This window comes from Salmo salar, chromosome 08 (assembly GCF_965601325.2).
Source record: "Salmo salar chromosome 08, fSalSal1, whole genome shotgun sequence".
Taxonomy (NCBI): Eukaryota; Metazoa; Chordata; class Actinopteri; order Salmoniformes; family Salmonidae; genus Salmo; species Salmo salar.
In genome coordinates, this window is record NC_138298.1 from 28,522,785 (window position 1) to 28,534,975 (window position 12,191).

General features: G+C 46.6%; 1 protein-coding gene across 2 annotated transcripts in view; it reads left to right on the top strand.

Annotated features, from left to right (window-relative positions):
• The first annotated feature begins 419 nt into the window (after window positions 1–419).
• LOC106610436 (zinc finger protein 638) overlaps window positions 420–12,191 on the top strand; it is a 56,941-nt gene continuing 45,169 nt past the window's right edge. For both annotated transcript variants that reach the window (XM_014209806.2, XM_014209807.2), the window contains exon 1: window positions 420–526. In XM_014209806.2, coding sequence (XP_014065281.1) covers window positions 435–526 — 92 coding nt within the window. In that variant the 5' untranslated portion in view covers window positions 420–434. The remainder of the gene's footprint in view (window positions 527–12,191) is intronic.

Genomic DNA, 12,191 nt, shown 5'->3' on the forward strand with positions numbered 1-12,191 from the left:
CCCGAATACTCTAATTCTGTCTGAAGACTCTGAAGACTCTACATTCTGAACACTACATTCTGAAGACTCAAGATTCTGAAGACTCTACATTCTGAAGACAGCTATACGGATTACTACTACTTTGATCTGCCTGGGTCTACAGCTGTCCTGGATCGGCCTGTAGTCATTATAGACCAGTGTTATCTGGACCTGTCCTGGATCAGCCTGTAGTCATTATAGATCAGTCTTAACTGGACCTGTCCTGGATCAGCCTGTAGTCATTATAGATCAGTCTAAACTGGACCTGTCCTGGATCAGCCGGTAGTCATTATAGACCAGTGTTCACTGGACCTGTCCTGGATCAGCCTGTAGTCATAATAGACAATTGTTAACTGCATCTTTTCACTGGGATCTGGTCCCATTGGTCTGTGAGTCCCAGACAGTCCGGCCAGGAGATGCAGAAGAACAATAAGAAGAACCGGGTCCAGAACATGGGCCAGCAGCAGAGACCTCTAGCTTGCACAGCCTTGACCAAACCAGGCAACAAGTGAGTCAGGTCAGGGTTCAGGAGTCAGAGGGTATAATACAGGGGGTGAAGGGTAAATGGGTGAAGTGGGTGAAGTGCGTTGTAAAGGGATCTGGGGGTATGCTGTTTTGGTGCGCTTTGTAAATAAAGCAGGCATCCGTTTGCTTTAGGTGTGTGTACACGTGTTTGTTGTGGGATGGCATTTGTGCTAAATACCAACACAGCTTTTTAGATGGTCTTCTACCATGTTTGTTTGTGGTCTAGAATGAAACACTACCAGAAGTACTGTACCTTTCTTGCTACCTTTACTACCAATCAAACTGGTACTTGATTACTTTCTGATCCTTGAAAGAATGTAATTTGCACAGTCGCTAATTCAGCCACAAAATAATTTAGTGTTTAATACAGTGACTTGGCTAACAGTGCCGGGTCGGCGTACTGTGACTCAGCTAGTAATTCTATACTCAATGACTGTGGTAGTGCAACGCTTTAACTCAACTACTAGAGTAAGACATTGTGGAATTCTTTCTGAATCTTCTATCAAAGTGATCAGGTCAAATTTAGCCCAAACCTTTTCCCATAAAGTGGTGTAAAGTGTTGACGAGGTGGTTTATTACCAACTTTTGAAGTCATTTTTTTATGTACTGTGTAAACTAGTAATCTTTTCTTGTTTCTGTCTAGAAATTACAAATACTGTATATATATATATATATATATATATAGATAGTGCGGTATGTTGTGAACTAGATGTTTTTATTTGCTGCAGACAGCTGCAAGCCGAGTAGCAGTCCCCATAGGCTCCAACTTGTCATCACTCTTTTATTGTAAGCCCAACAGACAGTAAGTTTCTAGTGTTGCCCCATCCAACGGCTTAAATCAGTAAATGCTTAGTGCACAGTCAGAGGCGCATCACATCACAGTAAATGAGACCACTGACAGCCAACCCAGTCAGTCGGTGATGAAGGACAGGGGGGTAAATAAATAAACAGACTGGCAGAAAAACAGTTTTAGTACAGTGACCACATTTAAATTATACAAATGTGGGACAACAGGATGATTTTGCAGGACATTCACAGTTTTGGCCGCATGAGATATTTTCTTTTTTTGACTATTCAGCTAACCATCCTAAAATCTCATAAGACATTTGGTGGTGTGTTTGGTGTGACAGTAACATTGTTCTATGCCATTATATTTGGTTGTGTTATGTAGAATACTAACTAATCATTATGTGATCTTCCAAGACATTGATTCAGCTTTGATCTAACTTGACTAAATGAGCACCATTGTGAAAAGTGGCTGAGCAACACTCCGGTGTACTCAGGCAGCACTACAGCCCTGCAATGAACGAGCTAATTGAAGCGAAGCTACTCTTTTGCCTCGTGCAAAATGTAGTGATGCAGAAACAAGAAACCACATGTGTTTTATGAAAATCTGGCATTATGTGGCCAAGGAAACAATTCTGGTTTGTCTCGGGGAATGTAAAACTGTCAACGGTGTGCGCAACTGGTAACTTAAGTCAGGTGCAGGAGAGCAGAGATGAGTGAACAGGCACACTTTATTTGGCAGAAGGAAAACAGTCGGACGCAACTGCGTAACGACACTCCCGCCAAAGGCAAAAGCGAATAGCGCACTAGTCACACAAATAATGGCCACCAGTACTTCCCACTCAGACAGCGCACCGTCTGACCGATCCCAGGACGGCCAGAGGAGGGTGACGTATGGGCCCAATAAATAAACCGGTCACGGACAGCAGACGGAATGTACAGACGCCCAGCGGGACACTGGAGGGGAGCGGGCTCCGCACATAACGCCTGCTCAATGTCCGCGTCCAGCTCCCACACCACCGGCGCTACCAGGCAGGAGGCCGGGAGGATGGGAGTATGATCCATGGGCCGCTCCTCTGTGTCATACAGCCGAGACAGTGCGTCTGCCTACACATTTTGGGAACCTGGTCTGTAAGAAAGGATGAAGACAAAACGGGTAAAAAACATGGCCCACCTTGCCTGACGAGGATTCAGTCTCCTCGCTGCCCGGATGTACTCCAGGTTGCGGTAGTCAGTCCAGATGAGAAAAGGGTGTTTAGCCCCCTCAAGCCAATGTCTCCACACCTTCAAAGCCTTGACCACAGCCAACAGCTCCCGGTCCCCCACATCATAGTTTCGCTCCGCCGGGCTGAGCTTCCTCGAGAAGAAGGCACAGGGGCGGAGCTTCGGTGGCGTGCCCGAGCGCTGAGAGAGCACGGCTCCTATCCCAGCCTCGGACGCGTCCACCTCCACTATGAACGCCAAAGAGGGATCCGGATGGGCCAGCACGGGAGCCGAGGTAAACAGAGCTCTTAAGTGACCAAAAGCCCTGGCCGCCTCAGCCGACCACTGCAAACGTACCGGTCCCCCTTCAGCAGTGAGGTAATGGGAGCCGCTACCTGACCAAAACCCGGTGGTAGTTGGCTGCACCTCCTTTACCGTAGTGAGAGTCGGCCAATTACACACGGCTGAAATGCGGTCACTCTCCATCTCCAGCCCTGAGATGGAAATGCGGTACCCTAGGAAGGAGACGGACTGTTGGAAGAACAGGCATTTCTCAGCCTTGACGTACAGGTCATGCTCCAACAGACGACCAAGCACCCTGCGCACCAGGGACACATGCTCGGCGCGTGTAGCGGAGTATATCAGAATGTCATCAATATACACCACTACACCCTGCCCATGCAGGTCCCTGAAAATGTCATCTACAAAGGTTTGGAAGACTGACGGAGCATTCATCAACCCATACGGCATGACGAGGTACTCATAATGGCCTGAGGTAGTACTGAAAGCCGTCTTCCCTCCCGGATATGCACCAGGTTGTAAGCACTCCTGAGATCTAGTTTGGTGAAGAAGCGCGCCCTGTGCATTGACTCAATCGCTGTGGCTATGAGAGGTAGCAGGTAACTGTACCTCACAGTGATCTGGTTTAGACCTCGATAGTCAATACATGGGCGCAGACCTCCCTCCTTCTTCTTCACAAAAATTAAACTCGAGGAGGCGGGTGAAGTGGAGAATGTATCCCTGACGCAGCGATTCGGAGATATATGTTTACATACACGCCGTCTCCGCCTGTGACAGGGGATACACGTAACTTCCTGGGAAGTGTGGCGTCTACCAGGAGATTTATCGCACAATCCCCCCGTCGATGGGGTGGTAATTGAGTCGCCTTCTTTTTGGAGAAGGCGAGAGACAAATCGGCATATTCAGGGGGGATGCGCACGGTGGAGACCTGGTCTGGACTTTCCACCATAGTAGCACCAACGGAAACCCCTAAACACCTCCCTGAGCACTCCCATGACCACCCCGTGAAAGCCCTCTTTTGCCATGAAATGGTGGGGTCATGACGAGCTAACCAGGGAAGGCCAAGTACCACAGGAAACACAGGAGAGTCAATGAGGAAGAGACTGATTCTCTCCTCGTGACCCCCCTGCGTCACCATGCCCAGGGGAGTGGTGGCCTCTCTAATCAACCCAGACCCTAGTGGTCGACTGTCCAAAGCGTGAACTGGGAAAGGCCTAACCACTGGAACAATGGGGATCCTTAAACTATGGGCGAATGCTCTGTCAATAAAATTCCCAGCCGTGCCTGAATCGACGAGTGCCTTATGCTGGGAATGCGGGGAAATTTTACATGCACAAACATGTGTACAACAGAGGGCTCTGGATGAGAGTGGTGCAGGCTCACCTGGGTTGACGCCAGAGTGCCCTGCCTGCTGCCTTGATCCCCAGATGAACCAACCCGGCACTGACCGGCAGTGTGACCTCTGCGGCCACAGATGGTGCACGTGAAGGCCCCTCCTCCGGTCTCCCTGAGGGCAGCACCTCCCAGCTCCATAGGCACCAGAGCGGTAGTGCTGGGAGAGGGAAACGACAGAGCCCTCTCTGGGCGTCCGCGGGTGACCAGCAGGTTATCCAACCAAATGGACAGGTCTACCAGCTGGTCGAAGGTGAGGGTGGTATCCCTGCAGGCCAACTCCCGACGGACATCCTCGCGCAGGCTGCAGAGGTAGTGGTCGATAAGGGCCCTGTCTTTCCTTCCCGCTCCGGCGGCCAGGGTGCGAAATTCCAGGGCGAACCCCTGGGTGCTCCTCGTGCCCGAGGAGTCAACGACCACCTGCCTCAGGTGGAAGAGGCGTTCACCCGCCGCTCTACCCTCGGGCGGGTGGTTGAAGACTGCCCGGAAGCGGCAGGTGAATACCTCGAAGTGGTCCAACACCGCATCTCCTTCTCCCCACATGGCATTAGCCCACTCCAGAGTTCTCCCCGAGAGGCACGAGATGAGGGAGGACACCCTCTCCCTTCCCGAGGGAGCTGGGTAAACGGTGGCCAGGTATAGGTCCAGCTGTAGTAGGAAACCCTGGCAGCGTGCCGCCGTCCCATCATTATTCCCTGGGAAGGGCGAGACGCATCCCACAGGGACCGGGTACAGAAGGAACGATTAGTCATAACCCCTGTTGTGCTGGTGGAGGCGCTGGAGGGACTCTCTGTCTCTCCCAGCGGTCCATGGTCTGGGCGACGCGGTCCATCGCGGCGCCGAGATGTTGCAGCATCGCTGCATGCTCTCTGATGCGCTCCTCGACCCCTACATCTGGGGTACCTGCTCCTGCTGACTCCATGGTAGGTGTGTAATTCTGTCAACGGTGTGCGCAACTGGTAAACTGATGTCAGGTGCAGGAAAGCAGAGATGAGTGAATTGGCACACTTTATTTGGCAGAAGGAAAACAGTCGGACACAACTGCGTAACGACACTCCCGCCAAAGGCAAAAGCGAATAGAGCACTCATCACACAAATAATGTACAGCATACAATACCATGGGTTCCAAACAAGACCCGGCGAAAAACCAGCACACATGACACGTATGTTCACACATGCACACATGACACGATGAGGGATGTAAAACAGGTGTGCGAAAAAACAAAACAAAACAAATGGAAATGAAAGGTGGAGCGGCGATGGCTAGAAGACTTTCGAGCGCTGCCCGAACAAGGAGAGGAGCCGACTTCGGCGGGAGTCGTGACAAAAACAGGATTGAGTGAAGTAGCAGTAAATATGAAAGCAACACAAATGTGAAATGACCGTATGTCCTATTTTTCAGTCTAATACAGCTATTTGCTTAGTTTTGTAGCTCTTCATCGGTAGCACACTTTTTGTAAGTAGTTAGGCATAACTGTCCTCTCCAAGTTTTGCTGGAATTTAGCCCGAAAAAGTTTGAGAATTGGCTGATAGGTCTATGACATTGGCCAAACATCTGGTCTTGCGCAGAATATCAGATCTCAACAATGACTGGATAAGTTTTTTATGTCACCAGTAACACATCCTTATCATATACAGTGCATTCGGAAAGTATTCTGACCCCTTGAATTTTCTATATTTTATTATGTTACAGCTTTATTCTTAAATTGATTAAATTGCTCCCCATCCAACCTGACAGAGCTTGAGAGGATCTGCCGAGAAGAATGGGAGAAACTCCCGAAATACAGGTGTGGCAAGCTTGTACAGTAGCGTTATACCCAAGGATGGGGTGCATCGCTGCACAGCTATTTTCAAGTCTCTCCAGAGATGTTCGATTGGGTTCAAGTCCGGGCTGGGCCACTCAAGGACATTCAGAGACTTGTCTCAAAGCCACTCCTGTCAGGTTGTGACAAAGTACAGATCTCTCTTTACTTTGCTCTGTTCATCTTTCCCTTGATCCTGACTAGCGTCCCAGTCCCTGCCATTGAAAAACATCCCCACAGCATGATGCTGCCCACACTACGTTTCACCATAGGACCGGTGCCAGGTTTCCTCCAGATGTGACACTTGGCATTCAGGCCAAAGAGTTAAATCTTGGTTTCATCAGACCAGATAATCTTGTTTCTCATGGTCTGAGACTCCTTTAGCTGCCTTTTGGCAAACTCCAACCGGGCTGTCATGTGCCTTTTACTGAGGAGTGGCTTCCATCTGGCCACTCTACCATAAATGCCTTATTGGTGGTGTTGCAGAGATGGTTGTCCTTCTAGAAGGTTTTTCCATCTCCACAGAGGAACTCTGGAGTTTTCAGAGTGACCATCAGGTTCTTGGTCACCTCCCTGACCAAGGCCTTTATCCCCCTATTGCTCAGTTTGGAAGTGTGGCCAGCTCTAGGAGGAGTCTTGGTGGTTCCAAAGTTCTTCCATTTAAGAATACTGGAGGCCACTGTGTTCTTGGGGACATTCAATGCTGCAGAAATGTTTTGGTACCCTTCCCCAGATCGGTGCTTCGACACAATCCTGTCTCGGACGTCTACGGACAATTCTTTCGACCTCATGGCTAAGTTTTTGCTCTTACATGGGACCTTATATAGACAGGTGTGTGCCTTTCCAAATCATGTCCAATCAATTGAATTTACCACAGGTGGACTCCAATCAAGTTGTAGAAACATCTCAAATATGATCAATGGATTCAAGATGCACTTGAGCTCAATTTCGAGTCTCATAGCAAAGGGTCTGAATACTTATGTAAATAATGTATTTCAGTTTTATATATATAGGTTGCAGGCCGGACCACATGTTGTCTCAGATTGTGCGGGACAGTCCCATATTTCGTCCCACGTCCCGCAATATATATATATATATATATATATATATATATATATATATATATATATATGTATATGTAAGTTTACCTGTTTTCGCTTTTTCATTATGGGGTATTGTGTGTAGATTGATGAGGAAAGAAAATAATTTTATACATTTTAGAATCAGGCTGTAATGTAACAAAATGTGCAAAAGGGGAAGGGATCTGAATTATTTCTGAATCTTTTCATAAGCACAATGTGACCGCAAGTGACTGACTGAAATTCTGGAGAAACCTATAAAATAAATCTAAGTGAGTGACGTTTGAATTTGTTGATCAAATGCTGGACATGATTGTTTGGTTGCGGGACGTGGGACGAAATATGGGACTGTCCCGCACAATCTGGGACAACATGTGGTCACTCTATAGTGATAAGTCTAATTAAGGACGGATCATTTACTATTGTATTCAAAGTATACTTACAGTACCAGTTAAACGTTTTTTTGCTTTATTTTTACTATTTTCTACATTGTAGAATAATAATGAAGACATCAAAACTATGAAATAACACAAATGTATAGTAGTCTCTAAATACCATGGAAACATTAGCAGCGTTAGCGAGGTATTAGGGATTGATTCCTGTATAGCAGTCTCTAAAGACTGCGAGCACAATACTGTAACTCATTAAGACAAAGACTCATGACATCCAATGTATCATCCTATCATTATAGGGTTGAACACTAACTAACGAAGGTTTAAGCTTAAATAAATCAGCTGTTTAATGTACTTGGTCGGGTGGGAGGTGGGAGTTGAGGATGCTAAGTTGGAAGCGTATGATGCATCGTCTTGCTCTGGCAGACTCTCTGAGGGGTATATGGGGGATAAAAGTTTTACGATTGGCAGCTGCCTGAGTCACTCACAGACACTGGTCAGAGAGCAGTCTCACCTGTCGCATTCCTTTTTTTTAAACCACTGTCTGGTCTTGTGGCTTTGGCCTTGGATTTGTTTGCTACATACGTACAATAACATATTCAAGCTTGTAGAGTCCAGTAAGAACAAAGTACAGTTGATAGGGTGTGTCCATGGCTGTGATAGTGACTGTTCTGGCTTGACACTTGACACAAGTTGGAGCTTTCTGAGCCCTACAATCCACTGTTTTCCCTGCTAACACCCCCTGGGTTTCCACAGTTTTCCATGCAAAAACTTTACATTTTAGTCATTTAGCAGACGCTCTTATCCAGAGCGACTTACGGTAGTGAATGCATACATTTCAATTAATTTCATACATTTTTTTTTTTTTTTTTGTACTGGCCCCCCGTGGGAATCGAACCCACAACCCTGGTGTTGCAAACACCATTGCAAACACCATGCTCTACCAACTGAGCCACAGGGAGGCTGGGTTTCCACCCCCTGGGTTTCCACTGTTTTCCCTGCTAACATCCCCTGGGTTTCCACTGTTTTCCCTGCTAACACCCCCTGGGTTTCCACTGTTTTCCCTGCTAACACTGTTTTCCCTAATTACACTGTCTCACTTCCCTACTGTCTGTGGGTGACCCTTTAACCCTCACATTAACCTAGTTCTAGGACTGTTTCCCCACTCTCTGTGTGTGACCCTTTAATTCTCTCATTAACCTAGTTCTAGGACTGTTTCCCCACTCTCTGTGTGTGACCCTTTAATTCTCTCATTAACCTAGTTCTAGGACTGTTTCCCCACTCTCTGTGTGTGACCCTTTAATTCTCTCATTAACCTAGTTCTAGGACTGTTTCCCCACTCTCTGTGTGTGACCCTTTAATTATCTCATTAACCTAGTTCTAGGACTGTTTCCCTACTCTCTGTGTGTGACCCTTTAATTCTCTCATTAACCTAGTTCCAGGACTTGTAAGAATCTTTAAAACCTACTTGATTAGAGGTTCAAACAGGGTCTTAAATAAGCCAAATGATCAGATCATGACGTGCGGGTGTGATCTTCTCCTAATATGGACTATTGTCTATTTCACCGCAGTCAGAATGCTCTCTCAGAATGATCTCTCATAAAGATTGTGAAAACACCACAGTAAGTACGTGCATAACCTATACCTCATCAAACTGCATGGCTTTCCACTGACATATCATGCCATGGGCTGCCGAGGATCTAAAATAAACACTCTAAAAAGGCTGGCCATGTCAGAGCTACGCAAGAGAAAACAATAAAATACATTTATACACATGCAATGTGACAGTCACAGGTGGCCACTGTGGGTCAAGGGGGCCTTATAAATGTCCTTTAACTGTCTAAAGCAACTAGAATCCGGCCTGCATCTTTTCACAGTGGTGGGCTTGTAAACTAAAGGTGTAAATCAAAGCGTTTAATACAGTGGCAACGCTGTCTTTCAGGCGCGTTGTTTGACTGCTTTGTGAGTCAGGGAATCAATTAATCAATGCCTGACAAACACTCGTGCCCCACAAAACATCACAAGGCATGGCAGTAAAGTTTTCATTGCACTTGTTAAAAGGTCAAGACTGGTGACTTTTATGCCAGGACAAAAGTCACCAGATTAAGAGTGAAATATCCAGATAAACCTTAATTATATGTGGCCACAGCTGGAATTGAATCCACGACCCATGGCGTTGCAAGTGCCATGCTCTACCGACTGAGCCATAACACCAAACGTCTCGTTATTGTTATTACACGTGTGGTGTTGTGCTGCAGTCCATTGCCTTTGTGCATACATATACCTAACTGAGATTATTTCAGCCCTTCAGTCACTTGAGGAGATTCATATCACACCTAACGATTACTGATCTCATCTGTTGGAAGCAGTTTGAAGGGTCAGTTTATGCCAAGGGGGATCTGAGTGGGGCACTCTAGGTCTGGGTAAGGGTTCTGGGGTCTGCCAAGTAACAGAGGCCGAGAGAACGTCCCTCCTCCCCTCCTCCCCTATTCCTCTCCTTAATCACACAGCAAGACCCACTGGACCCACGCACTGTAGGATAGGGATGGGCAATTCCAGTCCTCACGGGACAGACACTTTTTCCCCATCCCTGGCAAACACAGCTGATTAAACAAATTGCATTCTAAACTGAAGATCATGATTAGTTGATTATTGGAGTCAGGTGTGTTAGCTGGGGATGGGGCAAAAGTGTGACACCGATCAGGCTCCTGAAGACTGGAGTTGGCCATCCCTGCTGTAGGACATCACTTTGAATGTGTGTGATTGAAATTAGATGTACCTGAATGTGAATACATCATAATCACAAGATGCTTGTCAATGAAACACAGTCTGCATGACCTTTACGATGCCCACATGCGATGGGACGGCACGTAGGACGGTATAACTAAATCATACTATAGATACAGCAGAGAATAAAGTGTCAAAATCTGTGATGGTCTATAACAGTGGTTCTTAACTCTGGTCCTCGAATACCCTCAACAGTAGATATTTTCTTGTTGTCCCAGACTAACACACCTGATTCAATTTGTCAACTAATCATCAGACCCTCAATGAGTTGAATCAGGTATGTTTGTCCGCAGCTACAACAAAAATGGGTGCTGTTGGGGGTACTCAAGGACCGGAGTTGGGAACCACTAGTCTATAATGTTGTCCCTTAGTAACGGCTTAGCTGAAATGCGCCAAACCTATTTTGAGGTGCTTATTAAACACGAGTTACCTATATCCCATTGCCTGTAGGAACATAAAGTCATGCTAATGTGCCTTATCATCAGGTTCTTCTGGGTTTATTTTTATTTGGTGGTGTGCCCCTCTGCACAGAAATGTCACACCGTGTACCTGAATAGCACAAATTAGCGATGTGCTAGACGGACAAGATGGCCACCGTCCATTAGCAATGCTCTAGTTGATTGGTTAAAGGGGGAAGGCGATATCGTAAGTCATTGTATTTGCTGGCAGTAAATCACTTGGAACTGGCCGCTGCCCAACAGGCACTACGTAACATAGTTATTAGCATCGCATAACATCCATTTATAAAGCTTTAGCTCAGGCACTTTTAGCTTAAGGGACACATTGTATGGGCGTGACAGAATGTTTTTACACAACTGGGAAACTTTGTCGTTCAGTAGGTAGGTTCTGACTGTAGCAGTCTCAGCAGTGACCTCCTTCACTCTTGGGAGCGAGAGGAGTCTTAGTCTGCATCCCGAATAGCACCCTATTCCTTAAATAGTATACTACTTTTGTCCAGAACCCTGTGGGCATCCCTGTGGGCCCTGGTCAAAAGTAATGCACTGTGTGAAAAAGGCTGACATTTGCAACGTTGCCTTAGAGTGATCGCCACTAGCCTATACCCACCACGCCTGGGTCTAAAAATAAGAGGAGTCCTAAAAAAGATTTATGTACTAAGCACTCGTGATGGGCACTTGAGAGAGATGGTGTCAGAGAGAGAGAGTGTGAGAGAGAGTGTGAGCTAAATGAACTGTTAGTGAGCGAGAGAGGGAGAGAGAGAGAAAATATGGTTTAGTTGGTGATTGTTGTTTTTTAGGTCTCCTCCTTACTACTGGTATTCTGCAGCCAACCGTATGATACATTTTAATTGCTACAGTGCGACATTCTCTCATTGAATCTCCATTCTGCATTTCTATTGCCCAGTAATTTGCATGGAGCTGTTGATGGCTTAGCCACTCTGGGATGTTTGAGGGAGTGGAACTGAACGGCTGGCGACACTGTTAATTTACACCCCCTACTACGGCGTTCCGCTCAAAGTCATGAAGCCTACACCTGTCATGCATTACTGCCACACTGCAAAGAGGGGTCGGGGTGGGAGACCAACAGGGTAGTTCAGTGGTGTTACATTGAGTGATTCATCCAATCCAATCCCTTTGGATGTAATAGATACGTTAGTGGTTGTCTAGGCAACAGTGTGGGCAGATTCAGTTAATCTACTGAGGAGTATTCATGATGTGCAAACAAAGCTACATTTCCCTATTGATTGTGTTGTTACTTGGTCTAACTATGTTCTGTTGTAGGAGTTGATAGGAGTTGACCTTAACCACTGGTTCCAGGGTCAGATATTAAGTTCTATCCTAATGAGGATTTAGGCTGAGGATATCTGATCCTAGGTCTGTGTTTAGGGGCCAGTTCAACCTCAAGGTTAGGGGCCAGTTCAAACTCAAGGTTAGGGGTCAGTTCAGTCT